Here is a 19,451-nt window from a genome sequence, read left to right as displayed (position 1 = left end):
GGCGCCCCTCGCCCGCGGCGGCGCGTCCTCACGGGGGCCTTGTCCCGGAGGAGGCCGGCGCCGTCCCGGCCCCCGCGGTCACACCCGAGGACCTTCGGGGGTCCCCTCCGACTCCACCCGGACAGGGTCGGGACGGGGCGCGGCGGAGGCCGTTTTCGAGTCGGGGCGGGTCGGATTCGCTCCGCCGAGGCGGCCGTGCGCGGGGTGCGGACCCGCGCGGACTGCGGGGGCGGCGTCGGGGGAGCGCGTCCTGCGGCCCAGCGGCCAGGCCCGGCGGGAGGGCGCTCTGGGGGCGTGCGGGGGAGCCGGACAGCACCCCGCCGGCTGCGCTGGGCTTCGGCTCTGCGGCGACGGCCCCACGGCCCCCCCGAGACGCGGGGGTCGGACGGCGCGTCCCACCGGCCTCGGCCGCCCCGCCGACTTCTAAGCGGTTGTCGGCCGCGCGGCGCGGTCTCCCCGGCGGTCTGCGGCGGGGCTGCCCCAGAGAGCGCGGTGCGCCGCCGCCCCGCTCCACAGCCAGCCCCGCGGGCTCCCGGGTCCCGCCCCGCCCGCTTCCTCTGTCCCGCGCTCCTCTCCGGGGAGAACGCGCACGCGCACGAGGGCGCGGGGCGGGGGCGGAGCGGGGAGGGGCCCGCCCCAAAAGACTCGCACGAGAGCTCCTCCGGACCTAGGGATTGGCCGCAGGCCCCACGGAGGGCTCGGGCGCGCGGCGATGACGTAAGCAACACCGCGGTCCTTCTAAGGAAAGAGCGTCGGGGTCCCGCCCCCCTCCCTCCCCCAGCGCAGTGCTAGGCACTCCAAGCCCTATAAAAGCCGGGCGGGAGCGAGCGCGCGGCAGAACGCAGTCGGCGGCCGCCGGGATGGGAGCTCTCCGCGGGCCCGCGAGCGCGCTGCCGGATCCGCGCATCTTGCTGTGCGTGCTCGTCCTGAGAGTGTCTGTCGGAGCCGCGGTGAGCGCTGCGGGGCTGCGGGGCAGGTCGGGCCCGAGTGCGGGCGGGGCAGGTCGGGGGCTCGGGTGGGGGCGGGGCAGGTCGGGGGCTCGGGTGGGGGCGGGGCAGTCGGGGGCCGGGTGGGGGCGGGATAGAGTGGCCGGTGCGGCGGGGGACCCCGGAGGCGGCGGGCCCGGGCATGCCCGCGGCGGGCGGGGGAGCGGCCGGGAGGGCTCGGGCGGCGCTGCAGGGCGCGCGGGGAGCCCGGTGTCCCGCGGGGTGTCCGGCGGGCTCGGGCCTTGAGCCGCGGGCGTGTCCCGGCTGCCGGCGTTCGGGTGCCCTCGGCGGCTGGGGGCGCCCGCGACTCGGCGATGTTGCGGCCGGCGCTGGGGGTGCGGGACTCTCGGACGAGGGTCGCGGGGAGGGGAGGGCGGCTGCGCGAGTCGGGGGCGCTCGGACGGCTCAGCTCCGGCCCCGGGGCCGGCCGGAGGGTCGCGCTCCCGAACCCGCTCACGGTGGGGCCCGGCGCTGCGGTCGCGGACGGGAGGCCCCGGCCCTCCGCGCCCGGCGATTCCCAGAGTGTCCTGGAGGCCCGTGTGGCCGCGGCCTCGCAGGTTTTCTCCCCAGAAAAGGTTGTCCCTCCCGGTTCTAGCACGTGGTTTCCGCTCACTTATCTTGTACTTCTCTTCGTTTTCTGACCTCTGGAGCATCCCTGGTTCCGAGGTAGAGGCCAGGGACTCAGCGGTCCCTGTCGCTGGCTCATTCCGGCCGCTGGGCTCCTTCCCGCCCACGGGCGGTGCCGCAGCCCGCCCCCGCCGGGCTCCAGCAAGCCTCGGGCTGTCTCCTGCACTCCTGGTCTCCCTCTCGGGCTTGGTGTTCTTCCCCTGCCTGCCCCCGCGCTGCTCTGTTGTGTGGCTTCGGTTCCGCGGGATGGACTCCTGTGGTCACTGTCTCCCTGTCTGACCCTTCCCACCTAGCCCGACCTCCACTAGCTCCATCTGGGCTGCTGCAAACGGCGAGATTTCTCGTTTCTGTTGTTGTTTTGAAGGCTGAGTAGTTTTCCTTTGTCTGTAGGGCATCACCTCTGTCCCCGTATCTGTGCCTGGCCGTCTGGGCTCTCTGTGTAGCTTCACTATCGTGGACGTTGCTGCTGTAAACCTTGGGCGCAGATGCCCCTTTGGATCACTCCATTTGTATCTTTTGGGTAAATAATAGTGCGACTGCTGGGTCATAGGGCAACTCTGTGCAGAACTCTTTGAGGAACCTCCATACGGTCCTTTAATTTCTGCAAAAAAATTTATTTACTCATTCACTTATTTCTTAAGATTTTGTTTATTTATCTGAGAGAGAGTGCACAGCACAGGAGGAGCAGGGGGAGAGGGAGAAGCAGGCTCCCCGCGGAGCAGGCAGTCCAGTGCGTGGGGCTCCATCCCAGGACCTCAGGAGCATGACCTGAGCTGACGGCTGCTGCTTCACTGACTGGGCCACCCAGGTCCCCTGATTGAGAGACAGACCAGAGCAGAGGGGGAAGGAATTCCAGCAGACTCTGCAAGCTCAGCCCAGAGCCCGCTGCAGGGCTTGATCTCAGGACCCTGAGATCCTGACCTGAGCCAGAACCCAGAGTCGGATGCTTCACCAACGGGGCCACCCAGGCGCCCCGGATTGTAGTTTTTGTAAAAAAGGGTCAGTGTGCCAGTGGGAGTTGTTCGTGGAATCCCCGACTTCAGTCCCTTCTTGGCATTTTCCTGCCTGGAGGGCGCTGGCAGTGGACACCTTCTTAGTCGTGCCCTCCGCCCGGGGCTGCCTGCTTCTGCCCACGCGTTTGCCGGGTGTGCAGAAGCACGTTGGTCCAGAGCAAGTTCAGAGCGAGGTCTGCCGCGTCCGACGGCTTGTCGTTTTCTCTGTGCTCGTGTGTGTTCGCCGTCCACGCTGGTGGCTCGCAGCTTCCTGGATGGGGGGAGTCCCTTTGTGCCATCTGGTCAAGTGTGTCCGGTGATGTTTGCAAGACCGCTCGGACGCGTTGAAAAGCTTGATCCAGAGAGCCTTTCTTTCTCTCCTTTTTATTGTGAGTTTCATTGGTTTTTGTGGCGAATATTGCACCATGTCCATCTACCACGTGTTTCTTGCATGTTCATCTGTCTGTGGAGCCTGGCTGCTTCTGTGTCGGGGCTGTTGGGAATGACCCACAGGGCTCCGTGGGTCTTCTCAGATGACCCAGAGGTTGAATTGCTGGGTCGTACGGTAGTTCTGTGTTTAGTCTGGTGAGGAACCTCCAGAGTGTTCCGCAGAGGAGCTGCCCTCATCCGAATGCCCACGACAGTGTGGGGGGGGGGGTCCCTCTTCTCCGCATCCTCCCCGACACCGCTGATGTCTCTGATCCAGCTGTTCTGACAGGTGTCAGGTGATACGTCACTGTGGCTTTGATTTGCATTTCCCTGACGATGACTGACGTCGAGCATCTTCTCACAGGTTTGACGACCATCCGTGTTCTTCGGGAAAGTGTCTGCTCGGGTCCTATGCCCGTGTTTTCACCGGCAGTTCGGTGTTTTGCTACGGCGCTGTGTGAGCTCTTTGTCTGTGCTTGTGTTAAGTCCTGGTTGGACGTACGGCTCGCAAGTGTCTGCTCCCTTCTAGTCGATGGCCGAGCCTTTGAGTCCGCGAGACGTCGTGCATCAGACTGTGTCGCTTGGCGCCTGTTCGGGTCGGTTCTTCCATCAGCCTCATGTCATACAGGCTGAAGCTTCCGGGCTGGGAGCACTAGCCCCCCGGTCTGCCTTAAAGGGTGCAGGGCAAATGCCTCCCTTCCCTTCTGTCACAGCCGCTGGGCTCAGGGTTCTCAGGACCCCCCTCCGGGGCCTTTTCAAAGCAGGCGGGATGGTTGGTGACCCCCATGGGGTCCCTCCCTGGAGGACCTTCCACTCCGTGGGGCCAGGGTTGCCGGGAGGGAAGTGCTCACTTGAGAGCGGGGGTGCGTTCTCGTTCCCTGACGGGTTTGGCTGCTTGCAGGCCCCTCAGGGCCTCCCCCCTCGAGTGCCGGGGGTCTGTGAGTGCTGGATGGCTATGGCTCCCAACAGCACAGCAATTCCTTAGGGATATCTTGGCCCACATGTGAGGGGGATGGAGGGGACTTGGCGCTTGGGGGGCTGCTGGCACGGGCCTGAGGAGAGGGCGGGGAACAGGGGGACCCGGGGCTGGGGTGAGCCCCATGGGCGTGGGGGCATTGCTGCTGGGAGGTGGGCCATGGTGGGACCACGGGGGACCCTTAGTCATCTGCAAGGGAGGTGCCTGCCGGAGGCGGTGAGCTGGGTGCTTGTGTCTGGTGGAAAATGATGGAGTCCCCACAAAACTCAGGTCGTGTGCTGAAGAAGAGTCCGATGTGGTCTTTTTGAGAAAAGAAAATCTGGGATGCGTGGGTGGCTCAGTGGGTTGAACTTCTGTCTTCGGCTCAGGTCATGATCTAAGGGTCCTGGGATCGAGCCCTGCATCGGGCTCTCTGCCCGGCAGGGAGCCTGCTCCCTCCTGCCGCCCCCCCCCCCCAGTCTACCTCTCTGTCTACTTGTGAGCTCTGTCAAACGGATAAATAAAATCTTTAAAATAATCCAAAAAAGGAAAATCCATGCGAAAGCAATCCACGCCAAAGTACAAACATTTCAGATAAAGAGAGAATGGGACTCTGTGCTTGGTCCCAGCCTGCCCACCCGCTTGCCGGGCTAGCGTCCCAGCTCTGGCTCCAGGAAAGCTGTATTCACAAAGGCTTGCAGCCGTCTGCTGATGCAATCTTTAGAAATACCGCGTCACGTAGCTTTACCTCGGTTGCTGAGTTTGGGGGTGGGCTTCCGTTTTTCCACATCCTTGTCGTGAGCCTGCGTGGTCAGGACACACAGGACATGCCCCCAGCATGCCACGGGGGTGCAGGTGAGACCGCCCATCCCCCCAGCCCGGCTCTCCTCCTGACTGGGGGTTGGGGCACCGTGTTCCAGCATCCCCAGAGCTGGACACTGGGCTGAACTGGACACTGGGCAGAGTTGGGGTGTCGGAGGGGTTGGGGTGTTGGAGGGGGCGGGGCGCGGTGGGGTGGGGCGGAGGCCGGTGGCCCTGAGCCAGGAGTGGGTAGGGGACAGGACACGACTTCTTTTACTGTTCTTTGCCACTTGGAGCGTCCCCTTGCTGACTGAGCTGGAGAGCCTCAGGCGGACAGAAGGAAATGGCCTCCATTATGTTCTTGACCAGGCTGAGTTCCAGAAAGGAAAGCCGCTTTCCTCTTGTCGTGAGAGTTTTTTTCCTTTTTTACTAGGGTTTTAATTTTTCAGGTTTCATTTTGAGATAGCGCTTGACTTTTGAAGTTACCAAAATAGTCCAGATGGTTGTGCAACCGCGTCGATGGGCCGGGTGCCACCGCACTGTACACTTCCAAGTGGTTCCTTGTGAGGGGCGGGCACATGAGCCCCCAACAAAGAAAAAGCGATCCTCCCCTGCCCCGCCAAAAACCAAGCCCAGGGAGCTAAAACAGCAGAGACTGGCGCTGGTAGATCCCAGGCAGAGCGCTCCAGCCGGCGCCGCGCGCTCAGAACCGGGGCGGACTTGGAAGCAGGGGCCTTCCTTGGGTCCCCGACGCCCTGCCAGTCACCTGCTGCCCCACCCCTGTCTCACTCGGGCCGCGTTGTTGTCAGTCTTTCTTCTCTTCCATGATCTCCACGTGCCTGTAGAGTACTGACCCGTGGTTTCATGGAATGTGGCTCCATTTGGGGCTCGTCGCTGGCTTTTTGTGAATAAGTTCGCATTTGGCATTTTCGCAAAAGTGCCGTGGAAGAGACTTTGTGTCCTTGCAGCTGCACCATCTCAAAAGACGCCCGGCATCGATTGGTTCCTTCAGTGACGACGATGGCCTTGGTGACAGTTCAGGGGGTGTCGGCCTCAGGAAAGTTTGTGTCTTCCCCGTCTGTGGTCAGCAGTGTCTTGAGGGCGTTGCCTTTGGAACTGCGCCAACACCGCGTGTTCTCAGGAGCTCCACGAGTGCCCTCCCCGCTCGATGCCGCCTGAAGCGTGCGTCGTCGTCGGGCCCGCGTGGGATTTCCTTCCTTAAGCCCATCCAGATACTCTCCTGTCATTTTTTGTTGTGTCTAAGTCAAGATGTAACGGAAACCAATAAAAACTAAAAACGGAATCTCGTCAGTTTTCCTGGGAGAAAAGGGAAGTGGAGATAAGGAATCAAGGAAGTAAAAGCCGGAAAAGAAAGAAAAAGGGACTGAACGAGAGAGTGGGACACTAAACACAGCGTCCCGCGGCAGGAGGAAAGCGGGCAGCGTCCGTCGTCCCGCACCTGCACACAGGTCGGACTCCTTCCCGGACGATCGGGCGGGCGAAGAAAGGAAAATGTGGCGAGGCGGGCTCAGCGGAGCCTGAAGGGAGGCGGCCGGCCCGGCGGGAGGGGCGGTGCAGGTGGGTGGCGGGCTCTTCCCGGCCGGACGCAGCCCGAGTGCCGTCGGCTCCAACGGGCAAGAGAGTCCTGCCGCTTAGCGGAGCCAGGAGCGGCCGCCACTAGCCGCCTCGGGTTAGAGGAGAATGTCGCCGAGCGGGCAGCCTGGCAAACTGGAATTCAGCAGGCGGCCCGGGTGCCCGGCGGCCCTGCAGCGCTCGTGAAGCCCCTCGCCCCCCCCCCCCGCCGTGGGGCCCAGCATGCAGACCACAGAGCCTGCCGTGTCGGTGACATCTACAGACGCACGCGCTTGGCGGGAGGCTGACTGCACCTCGCACGGCAGTAGCCCGAGCAGCGCGCGCAGTGAGGACGGCGGTCACGGGACCGCATCCGGGGGGCTTCGGTGTGTGCACGCGGGGGCAGGTACACGCTCTGCATGCCCTGTTCCAAGCGGAGGCCCATGTGCTCTCCTGACACGTACACACGTAGCTGCTGCACCCGTGAGCTCGAACAGAAGCGGAACCCTCGGGGCGCTGGGGCGGCTCCGTCCTTTGAGCGTCCGACTCCTGGGTTCTGCTCAGGTCACAGTCTCCGAGTCATGGGATCGAACCCCGTGTCGGGCTGTGCACTCCGCAGGCGGTCTGCTTGGGGTTCTCGCTCCCTTTCCTCCCCTCCCCTTCCCCCTGGTCCTGCACTGCCTCTGAAGTAAAGAAGTAAATCATTTAAAAAAAGAAAAAAAACCAAAAACAATACTTAGTCCCAAACGATTCAGTTCTGGCCAGACCAGGGGTTTAGACAGCAGCAGTAGGAGCAGTGGACCAGGCCACCTGTGTAGGGAAACGAAAGAGTGTTTTCCCCCAGAGTGACAGTGCTCCAGGTCCAAGTCCAAAAGTAGGGGCGTCCGTAGGAAGTTCCCACGAGGTGTCATCCCAGCAACGCTGACCCCCGCGAGAGGGCAGGGGCTGTCCCCTGTGTGCTTCCTCCTGTCCCACCGGAGGGTGTGTGTGGCTCCGTCTCCAGCAGCGGCTTCTCTGATGACCCCCATCTCCTTTTCTGCTCGAAGGTGCCCCTGCCGGGCGGTGAACCTGGCTGCGGCCTGGACGAGTACCAGCCGGACGGTCTCGAGCGCTGCTGCAAGAAGTGTCCTGCTGGTGAGTCCCAGGGCACCTTCTGGAGCCGTGTGCGGCGGCCTCCCAGGCTGGAGGAGGGAAGCTGTGGGCCCTCGGAGCAAAGCCGGAGGCTGGCACAGGAGATGGGTGGGGAGACCGGCAGTGGCTCAGGTGGGTGGGTCCCTCCTTGGCCATCGGCCACCCCATGTGAACAGGGTTGTGGGCTTGTTTTCTCGGGGACGTACCTTGAGGAGGAAGGAGGACAGCATGGGGGTGCGTGGCCAAGCCGGACGCTCTCCGCCGCCCTCCCATTGGGGTGACTGTGGACACCTGAGGGAGGGGGTCCTCTCAGGGCAGCAGGGAGTCCTGTTGTCAAGCATGGCTCGTCCACGGAGGCTCATCCACCTTCGTGAGGAGTCTCTGAATGAGTCCCATGGGTCAGGTGGGGGCCCCAGGCCCCCAGTGCCGCTGTGCCCAGCCCCCACGCCACGTCCTCCTCTCCACTCGCAGACAGATGTGCACACGTGATCCGTGAGAGTTCGTTCACGCATCCCCCTTCGGGGGGTGACCAGTTCCTCCACCCTTCACCACCTGTGTCCCCCACTCCCCCCGACACTCTCGGCCACTGCAGGGCTCCTGCTTCGGGTCCCGAAGATCCACACCTGGACCCTCACCCTACATGCTCCCAGCACACCTATGTATACACCATGCGTGTGTGTGTCCACACCTGTGCACACCTGCACCACTGCACACACGCACAGCCCGTGTGGGCACGAAGGAGACACAGGTGCTTCACCCGGAAACCTCGTGAACTCAGCCCGGGGGCCAAGCGCAGGTGTGACACACCTCTCCCAGCGAGGTGTGCTTGGCTCAACTACAGCCTTTGCCCGAGGCAGGCAGTAGAACAGGGCCTCCTCTGGGACCGGTCGGAGACCTCTGTCTCCAGACCTCGGGGTTCCCCGTATAGGAGTCGGACGCTGTGCAGCCCATCCTGGGGAGCCAGGGGTGGACCCTCACACGTGGGGCTCTCGGTCCTCTGGTGTGTGTGCTCAGAACCGTGTGCACCAGGTCCCCTGTTCCTGGGACACATGTGGCTAAGTATCAATAAAGAATGTTTCAAGGAGGGGGCGCCTGGGGGGCTTGGTGGGTTAAGCCTGTGCCTCGGCTCAGGTCATGATCCCGGGGTCCTGTGATCGAGCCCCGCATCGGGCTCTCTGCTGAGCGGGGAGCCCGCTTCCCTTCCTGTCTCTCTGCCTGCCTCTCTGCCTACTTGTGATGTCTCTCTCTCTATCTCTCTCTGTGTCAAATAAATAAATAAATAAAGTCTTTAAAAAAAAATTGTTTCAAGGAGATGGTTGGCAGGGGTTGGTCCTCGAGTAGAGGCCTCGGGGGTCGGGTCTGGCCCCCCCGGGGCTCCTGCCTCACCTCTCCTCCTCCCCCTTCCCAGGCTCTCACGTCAGCAGACACTGTGGTGTAAACCATGGTGTTCCGCTGTGTAGCCAGTGTGAACCCGGAACCTTCCTCGCCCACCGAAACGGGCAGCCCAGCTGCCAGCCGTGCACTGCATGTCGGGCAGGTAAGCGAGCCACCGTCCCGCCCAGAGGGATCTTTGGATGGGAAGACCTCACCGCCTCGCCTGGGCTCGTACGGCCCCAGACGGAATGAGGCTCGATGAGAGAGCTGCCGGGTACCCATCCCCGGTGTTCCTCCACACGGGATGGCGTGCGCTGCCGGGGTACCCGTCCCTGGTGTTCCTCCACACGGGATGGCGTGCGCGTGTGGTCAGAGAGGGAGCCCGCGAGTCAGGACTGTGGAGTCGCTCCGTGCAAGAAACCCACGCAGAAGTTTCTTTGCTGTGTGAGCAGCACGTTGTTGTAAAGGATGGGATTCCTTAAGACCCCGTCTGCGCTAGCCGAGGAAACCAGGCGCTCTGAGATAACTCAAGCAGAGGGTGTCTGAACCGCGTATGTGAACGTCGTACGGAAATCCATGAATCCAGGCGCGCTCCGGCCCATGTCGTGCCGTGGCCGGCGCGTCCAGTTTCGGGAAGCACGAAAGCGCGGGGGTGGGCTTTGGAGGGCTGATCCTGCCTGTGCGTGGGACGTGGGCCCCAGCGGGGTGTGGTTTGGTTCTGTCGTCATCTGGCTGCGGAATGCTGTTCTTGGGGTCAAGCACCGCGGAAGGGATCGAGGCGGGGGGTGGTCGTCAACACGTCCGCGGTGGGTATTGCCGGAGTTGGTGGGGGTCTCTCTGTGGACCGTTGTCCTCTGGGCTTTCTCTTCCACGGCGTCTCTGGCAGTGCGGTGCTCTTCTCTGTGGGGCAGACACGTGAACGGAACCACGGGGTGGTTTCAGAGCAGGCGGCCCCGGCCCCTCAGCCCGGATGGAGGGCTGAGGTCTGGCTGTCAGGTCCCTCCCTGCCACTGCTAGGAAGGGGGGCGGGAATCGGTTCCATGGCCTCCACCGTGGGACTGCGCGCAGCCCTGTGTGGGCCAGACGGTCCTGTCCCCCGGGCTGACCCTCAACCCTCCTCCTACAGACCAGGAGGTGGTGGCAGCCTGCACACAGACCAGCGACCGGCAGTGTCAGTGCAAGACGGGGAACTTCTACTGCGACTCACTGAACTGTGCGGAGAATTGCTTCCGGTGTAACAGGTGCTGGGGGCACGGGTGTGGGCCCCTCCTGTAGTTACGGTATGGTGGACCCTGACCCCCAGCAGGGGTGGGAACCTCCAAGAGGGGCAGAGGGAGGGGAGGGGAGAAGGGAGCCATCGAGGGTTCTGGGGGAAGAGCGGTCTGCGCGGATGGAATGGGCGCAGAGCAGCGTGACCACTCGTGCGCCATCAGTGGCCTGTGGCTGCCGTCTCTGGGCCACAGCCGGGCGCGTGGGAGAAAACCAGCAGAAGTGTGTTCACTCACAGTTTTGGAGACCAGAAGTCTGAACTCGGGTCAGCAGGGCCATGCTCCCGCCGCAGACTCTAGGGAAGGACCCTGCCTTGCCTCTTCCAGCCTCTGACGTTGCTGTCACTCCTCGGGGCTCCTTGGCTTACCTGCTGTGCCCACTTCCGTCTTTATGAGGTGGCTTTGCGTGTTTGTGTCTGTCTCTCTTCACATGGCCCTCTCTCTATCCCAGCACACGCTGATCTGCTGCAAGGACACCGGTCACGGATGAAGGCTCACCGTAGTCTGGTGTGACCTTATCCGTCATGTGAGCATCTCTGCAGACACCCTTCCGAGGTTCTGGGTGGGCACGCGTGTGGGAGGACCTTCTGGGGAACATTAATGGTGGCAGAGCCACTAAAAGAGGAGCTGGCATTGGTGAGGCACGTTATAAACTGACACGCCTCGGGCCGTGCTGAACGGTAGCTTCCTTGGACTGAGTGTCCAAGGTCAGTAGTGCTTTCAGGTGAGGTTCGATCAAGGCTCTGGCTGCTCTGTCTCCCCTCGCACATCCACCTTTCCAAGAGCTTCGGCTTTGGGCTAACTTCTTTCCTGAGGGAACTAGAGATACAGGTGAGGAGGCCAGGCTTCCCAGCACACACAGTGCTGTCCAGGAGCGGGTGTCCCCCATCCCACAGGTCCCAGAGCACAGGACAGAGCTTTACTCTTAGGTTTACCAGTCTGGGCCAGACATCGCGGAGATGCCGGGCAGTGACTGGGTGAAGGCTGGCAGCCATCCTGAGAGCTGGGGTTCCTCCTAACCCCTGACCCGTGGGTGGTGAGAAGGATGATTCGGGCCGTGTCCAGACAGGGAGGAACAATGCTGAGAGAGTCCTGCCTCTTTCAGATGTGCTGGTGCTGTCATTCGGCCCTGCAATGCCACACACGATACGGTCTGTGACTCGGACGCTGGTGCAGACACACCAGGTAAGAAACAGGTGCTCTGTTTTCCATCCAGGTCGGGAGACGCTCCCCATAAAAGTAGGACGTTTAGGGGCACCTGGGTGGCTCAGTGGGTTAAGCCGCTGCCTTCGGCTCAGGTCGTGATATCAGGGTCCTGGGATCGAGTCCCGCATCGGGCTCCCTGCTCAGCAGGGAGCCTGCTTCCCTCTCTCTCTCTCTCTGCCTGCCTCTCTGTCTACTGTGATCTCTCTCTGTCAAATAAATAAATAAAATCTTTAAAAAAAAAAAAAAAAGTAGGACGTTTAGGCTTTGCAGGCCTGGGTGCCATGAAAACGTGCAGGAATGGGCAGTGGCTTGGATTTGGCCCAAGGGACACGGTGCACAGCCCTGGGTCTTGAGTAAGCAGATTGCTTGGCTCCCGCACCCGGCGTGTGGCCGGGGAAGCTCCCAGCCGGCGCCCCGCACAGCAGAAGGGGCGGGGAGTGGTCGGCTTCCGTGAGCCCTGGGGTTTGCTCCCGCTCAGTTAATACCTCTTCTGACTGCCTTTGTGGGACTCCGAACCAGACCAGGTCCCTGCCTTCAGGGGCGCTCAGCTGGGCCCCAAGGCTTTGAGGTGTGCAGAAGCCGGGAGGCGAGCTGAGGACCCAAGCCTTTGGGCCTCTTGTGCTCAGTGTCTGAGTGAGACGCGTGCTGCTTTGAAGTTGAGTTGTAGGCAGGTTCCTTCTTGGTTGTGTTTTTTGTTTGTTTGTTTATGTATTACAGCTTTATAGCTTTTTTTTAAAAGATTTTATTTATTTGACAGAGATCACAAGTAGGCAGAGAGGCAGGCAGAGAGAGGGGGGGAAGCAGGCTCCCCACTGAGCACAGAGCCCAACATGGGGCTCGATCCCAGGACCCTGGGATCATGACCTGAGCCAAAGGGAGAGGCTTTAACCCACTGAGCCACCGAGACGCCCCTCCTTGGTTTTGATGGTTAGAGCGGACCCCTGAACAACGTGGGGTCGGGAGCACCGATTCCCCACATAGTGGAAAATCCACTGAGAACCCTTGATTCCCCACAAAAGCTTAACTACGAAGGGCCTCCTGGAGAATGCAGCCTCCACAAAGACCCGGACGGGTGGTCGTTTCCTGGGTCGTGGGTCACACGTACCCATTTGCTGTGCTGTTACCGTAGTGTACAGTGGAGAGACCGAGGTGCTGAGGAGGTGGTGAGGACCAGCACACATGCTGGCGGTTCGGGACCGCACTCGCTGAAACAGTCCGTGCGCACGTGGGCCCTCGCCCTTGAACGCTGGGTTGTGGGCAGGTGCCTTCTCATCCGACGCTCGAGGGTGTCTTGGTGGCGGGACCTCCACTTTCATGGCGTCCCGTTATCACCGTGTCCTGTGTGGTTGGGGCACGGGCGTGTGCGGGAGAAATCTCGGGTCGCTTGAAGGACTCTGTGTGGCTCCACTATGCAGACGTTGGGCTGCGGTGAACCCGGCCGGGTGTGGGGTAGGAGCTCAGGGTTCAGAGTGTTTTCCCACCTGCACATCCGCATGATGCAGGGTTGTGTTTTGCAAAGACCGTCCCTTCCAGCTGCTGCCAGTGTCCCTTGGCTGGACAGTGAGCATCCCTGTCCCGTCTTGGGCCACGGCCACCTTCCCAGCGGGCCCTTACGTCAGAGGCACAGGATCCCCTCACTCTTCCTCTGGGTCGTCCGGCTGCCCTGGGACGTTGGGGTGTCCGGGGTGTCCGTTTACGTGGCAGCATCAGCTTGTGGATCCCACAGAATGTTCTGACTTGTGGAGCTTGCACTTTTAAAGCATCTTTTAACACCAAAGATACAAGAGCAACTTAGGAACAGCCTAAGCAGGGCATAAAGAAAATCTTTGGCTCAAATGGTGGCATCACGTGAAAGACTTGCCCCATCGCCTCCCTCGCAGCCCTGGCTGCCGATGCCGATGCATCAGGTGGCCGACCATCCAGGCTCTAACACGCCTGCCCTGCCCCCATGTGTCCATGTGTCCTTGTGTCCTTTTGGTGCTGTGGTGTCACCAGCGAGAGACCAGGACACCTGAGTGGTTCTGCCAGCTCTTCCCCCAGGGTGGACCTGCCCTGCCCCTCGGGCCACCATGGGTGGGCCTTGCTGCTGTCAGGACTGACCATCCTGTGCCTCAAGCTGGTGCAGGTGCAGGTGCAGAGGCAGAGGCAGAGCCCAGTCCTGGGAAACCAGGACCTCTCGCCACTCATCTGGCCATGCAGAGCTCCTGCTGCCTCCAGCCGCCTGCGCAGGCTCCCACGTCCTGTGAGCCCCGGGTCCTCGTCTGTGACACAGGAAGCATGATCCTCTCCTGCCTCCCTGGAGGGACGTCACATTCAGGATCATGGTCAGCGGGAGACAGGGCTTGGGGCCCTGAAGGACCACAGGGCCTCCGTTCCTCCCGGAGCGGGGACTTCCTGTAGCTCGTCTGGTGAGTGAGGAGCACGTGCCTGACCCTGCTCCACCCGCCCTGTTCCAGGAAAAATAACACCCAAGGATGTGTCCGCCCATTGGTCCAAAATAGTCGCTGTCGTTTTCGGGATCTTTTCCTTCATCATCATCATCATCGGTGTCTTCTTTGGCGTCTTCTATTACTTCTGTAAAAGGAAAGGTGAGTCAGCGTCAGGCCAGACCTGGAGAAGGCAGAGCGGCGGGTGCACCGGGGGCTCCGAAGGGACCTGCGGTTGGGCGTCCCCGATGGGGCTTCTGCCGCTTCATTTTCGCATTCTCAGGTCTGAGCTCAGAGCTCTGCCGCCCGCTCCCGGCACACAGCGCTTGAGACGCGAGTCTCCGCTCAGCTGGCTGGAGACGCCGTGTCCGGGCGCTGTGGGACCCGGCGCAGGGAGGGGCGGGTGTGACGTCAGCCTGGGGGCTCCTGGACGGAGGCAGGGCAGCCGGGTGCGGGCCGTGCACCGGGGACACTCGCCTCCTGTGCCCACCTCCTGAGCTCCCCCCTGTGCCCCCCTGTGCCCCCCTGTGATCCGCCCTGTTCTCACCCTCTGTGCGCACGTCCTGTTCCCCCTCGCAGGTTTGTGGCCTCGGTGGCGTTTCACCAGCATCTGCAGAGGTAAGGACGCTATGTCATAAACTCCGAGCAGTATCGTCCGTGGCAGAAGCCGTTGTCCCTGTTGGTAGCGGTTCTGATTCTTTCTCCTCTTCTTGGTCCTCAGGAACGGCAGACGGGCCAGGCAGCACTGTAAGTATAGCCCTTCGGATTCCCTGACGGTGGCACCAGGCCTTGGTGGCAGCAAAGTCCCATAACACATCCCAGGGGGTGGGGGCAGTCAGTGGGCACACGGGAGCCCCTGCTTTCCAGCCGCGTGTGCTTCTACCTTGGTGGATCCCCAGAACATGCTAGTCGGAGACTTCCGTTCTGCCGGTCTAGGCCAGAGTGGAAATGAGGGACAGCGGGGCAGAGGGCTGTGCGTGAGCATGCGGGGGCTCCTGGAACGGGTCAGCGCCACTGGGGAGCACAAAGCAATAGAGCCTGTTGCCTCCAATCTGTGGGCCGGACTCGGGGGCGGGGCTCTTTCAGGGCTCCGGTGAGCATCCCCCCGCCTCTTCAGACAGGCTGGGAACCCAGGTTGTTGTGGGACTGATGTCTCAGCGCGTCTGCTTCTCTTCCCGCGTCCATGCGTCCCCGAGTCGGCCTCCTGGAGGTCACTCCCCACGGCGGTCGGTCAGTCCTTACGGCAGGGCTCCCGTCAGTCCAGCGAGACCTCCTGTAGTCGGGTCCTGCTTGCAGGCGTAGAGCTCAGGGTGCAGACCCACGGGCAGAGCGCGGGGGTGCCACGGGGTGGTCCTAGACCCCTGCCGGGGAGCACAGAGGGCCAGATGGATGACTTGTCCGGTTCCCTGGAGGGTTCCAGAGTTGTGCTCGCACCACGGTGGAGCCTCTGAGTGTGCGGGAGCATTCCATCCCCAAACCCAGTGTGCACACCCTCCTCGAAAGATGCTTTATTGCGGGGCGCCTGCGTGGCTCAGCTCAGCGTACGACTCTCGCACTCAGGTCGTGAGTTCAGGCCCCACGCTGAGGTGCGTGCTGGGCGCGGGGTCTACTTCAGTGGAAAGGATACGTTGTTGCTCTTAAGTGCTACCTGTCACCTGAGCGGCCAGCAAGTGGTACAGGTCACTGAGCAGGGTCCTCAGGGAACAGGCCCAGAGCCGGCAAGAATTACCGGAGTGTGAGCCGGAGACAGAGGTGAGCGAGGCTGTTGGGAAGACAGCGCACCCAGCCTCGCCCGGGCAGGGTCGCCGCAGAGCGCCCCTGTGAGGAGGCGGTAAGACCAGATATGCCTCTGTCTTTGGGGCCCCTTTCAGACCGATCAGGTTCGGGTGAGCTGTTCTCTAAAATTGCCTGTTTGCTGCCGGCCCCACGGGCCGCAGGAATTTCCCGCCGTGTCGGGGCTTGGGAAGTGCCTATGTGGGCAGGCTCTGGGGCCAAATAACGCGACTTTGTCCGACCTTGTCCTTGACCACAGACTCGCCCTTGGCACAGTGACTCTTTGGTGCCCTTGAATTCTGAGAACGAGCAGCCAGCCGCTGACGTGGAAGCGTCCTCGTCGGGAGCCAGGCTGGAGAGGGAGGGCTCAGCCTCGCCGCCCACGGCCGCGCCCCACCCAGCACCCTCCGAGGAGCCGGCGGAGGCCACCGAACCGTTGCAGGGGGCAGTTGGGGGGAGCCCTGTGATACCACAGCAGGCGCTCCAGAGTGTGGACCCGATGGCCCCTGGGCTCCCCACCCTCAGGAACCTGGAGCAGGTACGGAACCGTCCGGGAGGGACCGCGGGGCGGCCTGTGCGTCCTGAGCTCCTCCCGTGCGCGGGCTTCGCGTTCAGTGCCAACGTGCGTGCTGCTCGGTGCCTGTGGGATTTTCCTAGGGCAGCTTCCGTGGCCCCAGGGGTGTGTGTTGTGTCCCCGTCCTGGGGTGGAAGTCCAGGAATGACGTGGGGACTCGGGTGCTGCTGCCCAGGCTGTGAGAGACTGGGCCGGGCTTCTCCGCAGGTGGCAGCTGGCATGTGGCCGACTGCCGGGCTCGGTGGCTTGTGGGAGAGTCACCCCAAGATCTGGGTCCATCCTCGTGGGTGTCTTCCTGTGTGTGAGTCCATGTCCAGATTTCCCTTTTCCCTGAGGACGCCGGTCAGGCTGCAGTGAGGCTGACCCTTATGCCCTTGTGCCTCTGTCGTCCACCACGACCCTATTCCCAGCTACAGTCCTGGTTAGGGGTTTGGACATCCATGTCTGGGGGTACAGTTCAGTGCCTAGGAGCCCACCTGCACCTGCTTCCTGGAGGGGATGTGACACTGAGGTGGGCACGGGGGCTCCCAGAGCGTCTTTGTCCGGGTCCCGTGGCTGGGACGCAGTGGGACCGAGGAGGCCCGGCCGGCTGGTGTGGACGCCATTGCCTCCACAGCGCGTGTGGGTCTCAGGTCGGCCCAGCGCCCCTTGGCTGGCACTCCTGTGCACCAGGCCCAGCCTCTGCGTAGCAGGGACTTCAGAGGGAGGGGCGAGCAGACACAGCACCCCTGCACGGTGTAGGCCGGGCTCGCCGGGGAAGAGCAGTAGCCCCCATGCTCCGTAGCGGGGCTGCGGGAGTCTGTCCCCCTTGTGACCCCTGCGGAGGGTTTGACTGGAGGAGCCAACACCCGCTCTGCGGTGCTGGGGGGTCAGGCTCTTCGGGAAGAGGGGACAGCGCGTGCATCAAGGGACAGAGCTCGGGTCTGCAGACTGGCCAGGCCCGATGTCTGAATCCTGAGGTCAGGGCATAGGTGGGGAGTAGAGGGACAGGGTTCCAGGGAGGAGATCGCAGGCTCGTGTTCCGCAGGCCGTGGCCCGTGGGGTCCCCTGGCGTGGGCGGGGAGGTTGGGAACTCCAGCGCAGAGACTGGGTTCCTGGGCCGAGTGCCCACAGACATCACTGCAGGGAGGGAGCCCCTGACTCTTCAGGTTCTCAGCTGGCTCTGAGGCGAGTCAGGGTGGAAGTCGGGACCCATGCCCGTCTTGGCGGGAGCCCCAGGGGCCCCTCCCAGCCCTGCCTCGAGAGCACCTGCATTCTCACCCATCTTCTGGCCGAGCAGCCCCTGCCCGGAGCGGAGAGTTCGTGCAGGTCCAGCCGTGGGGGAGGCAGAGCCGGGGTCTGAAGGTGCGACCCTCGGGCCTGCAGCGGGCGGCCTGACAAGGACGGGGTCTAACTGTGCGGGAACCACGGGCGGTGGGGCCGCCGCTCACAGGCACTCTGCGCTGGCGTGGTCCTCCGCTGGCTCGTCCTTGCAGTCCCCCCGGCCCTTCACGGAGCCTTCCTGGGGACAGGCGTGCTGTGCTGTCCGCTCGTACTCCCTGGAGCAGAGCAGGTCACCCCGAAGTGATACAGTTCAGCGGTACCTGCCCGCCCACTGGAGCCGGGTCCACGGGGCCGCCTCTGGGGGGTGGGCGTGACCTGGGGGGGCTAGACCTGGAGCACACGCCAGGGCTGTGAGCTCGGGCCCCCATGGGGTTTCCCCAAATGCCTTCTCGTGTCCCCCGAGGCTCCCCTGTCTGCACCCACTGCTCCCGCAGTCCTGACTGCGCTTCTGCTTCAGTCCCTCGCGCCTTCCTCCTTTTCCTGGAACAACTTCTTTCTTCTCTCTGTAGGAATACGAAGCTAAGTATTTTGTGAGGGACCCGTCCCGCGAAGGTACGTATCTGAACCCCTCTGTTCTGGGGACTGGGAAGTCTCCCTCTCATCTGGCCTGAATGTCAAGGCCTGGCGTCCTTGTTTCCCAGAGCGGGCCGCCTGCCTGCGTGACGCCGTGGGGACCGTCTGACCACCTGAGATGCACGTGTTCCCTCTCCAGAGGGACATGAGGGGAACAGTGTTTGTCACACGAGGGTTGTGTGGGCTTCATGGACCTTGAATACCGTTTCGATGGGAGGAAGCGTTCGTGCTTTTTCAGGAGAAGTGAGCGGGAGAGGGAATCCTTGTTAGAGTCCTCGGTGAGCAGGCCCCAGCAGGTGCCACGTGGCCCCCCACCGGCCGTGTCCACAGTTCTCCCCTTCGTTTTCACTTTTTTCAGCCCAGATCTATTATAAGTTTGAAAGCAGCATCTCTGATAGAGACTGGAAACCATTCATGAGGTTCCTCGGACTCGGGGACAGTGACATCGACAACTGTGAGAGCCAGTACCCCGGCGACGTGATGGAACAGCACCACCAGATGCTGCGCGTGTGGAGGACCCGCACGGGGAGCGGCGCCTCCGTGTTCGGGCTGCTCGCGGCCCTCCATAAGATGCAGCTGCGGATGCCTCTGGAAAATATCATAAACTGGTTACTCGACGAAGGACTCTTGGGCAGGCGTGCGGAGACCTCTGAATAAACTTGGGGATCGGGCTATGCCTGTACCGGCGTCCTGAATGGGTGTGATCTGACCTCCGTTCCTAGTTTGTATTGTACGGAACCTTCTTGAGTTCGGGACAGAATGGTCCGCACTTCCTAATAGATTCGCAGATTGTTTGCGATGGGGAGGTCGGGTCTAGGTCCCAGCAAAACTGCTTCCTGCCCGGCAGGACTAGCTGTGGCACCGCCTGTGGCTGAGGTGCTGCGTTTGGGCAGGGTCTGGTGGTCTCCACGGGTCCTGAGCTGGGTGGCCGGGGAGCCGCGGACGGCCCCTCCCTCGGCAGCCCTTTCCCCAGGCACGGGGGCTAGAGTTTTCTGCCCTGATCAGCTCTTGGGTCTCAGATCTGGGACATCCCTGTGACCTAGAAGGGGGTGTGAGTGTGACTGAGGTTCTTCAGTATAAGCAACTCAGTGGCAGGCACCCTCTACCTAGTTGTTGTTTTATTTTTAAGTGTATATAGTTAAATTCAGTTATAAAAATCATGATTCGATCTTATGGTGTATACACCAGAAGTAGTGGTAATGTTTATAGCATTAAATTTAAAAATTAGATATTGTGTGTTTATAGTATTTTTTCTTTCAATCTTATTTTTTTAGTTTTTAATAAGTATAATAAGTTTTAATAAGTTTAATAAATTGTTTTGTGTATTTATAGTGTTTTTTCTTTCAATCTTATTTTTTGTTTTTAATAAGTTTAATAAGTTTTTTTTTAATGGGATTAACTTTTTTTTTTTAAATTTTTATTTTTGTTTATTTGACAGAGA

General features: G+C 61.7%; 1 protein-coding gene across 1 annotated transcript; it reads left to right on the top strand.

Annotated features, from left to right (window-relative positions):
- The first annotated feature begins 852 nt into the window (after window positions 1-852).
- Window positions 853-19,239, top strand: LOC122913256 (tumor necrosis factor receptor superfamily member 1A-like). Its single transcript, XM_044259981.1, has 11 exons — window positions 853-950; window positions 7,409-7,496; window positions 8,902-9,030; window positions 9,994-10,108; window positions 11,241-11,320; window positions 13,798-13,929; window positions 14,347-14,385; window positions 14,489-14,514; window positions 15,800-16,078; window positions 17,947-17,989; window positions 18,369-19,239. The coding sequence occupies exons 1-11, from the start codon at window positions 861-863 to the stop codon at window positions 18,665-18,667; spliced, it is 1,320 nt and encodes a 439-aa protein (XP_044115916.1). The 5' UTR covers window positions 853-860; the 3' UTR covers window positions 18,668-19,239.
- Window positions 19,240-19,451: the final 212 nt, after the last annotated feature.

Source organism: Neovison vison, chromosome 7 (assembly GCF_020171115.1).
Source record: "Neovison vison isolate M4711 chromosome 7, ASM_NN_V1, whole genome shotgun sequence".
NCBI classification, from domain to species: domain Eukaryota; kingdom Metazoa; phylum Chordata; class Mammalia; order Carnivora; family Mustelidae; genus Neogale; species Neogale vison.
Note: the sequence above shows the minus strand (reverse complement) of the source record. Positions and strands in the feature narration are given on the sequence as shown.

What these genes read in the sequence shown, in the direction of transcription:
- LOC122913256 (XM_044259981.1), top strand. Translation starts at nt 861, where the DNA reads ATGGGAGCTCTCCGCGGGCCCGCGAGCGCGCTGCCGGATCCGCGCATC. An exon ending in TTTCACCAGCATCTGCAGAG is followed by an intron (nt 14,386 to 14,488) that starts GTAAGGACGCTA and finishes CTTGGTCCTCAG; the next exon opens with GAACGGCAGACGGGCCAGGC. An exon ending in CCCTCAGGAACCTGGAGCAG is followed by an intron (nt 16,079 to 17,946) that starts GTACGGAACCGT and finishes TTCTCTCTGTAG; the next exon opens with GAATACGAAGCTAAGTATTT.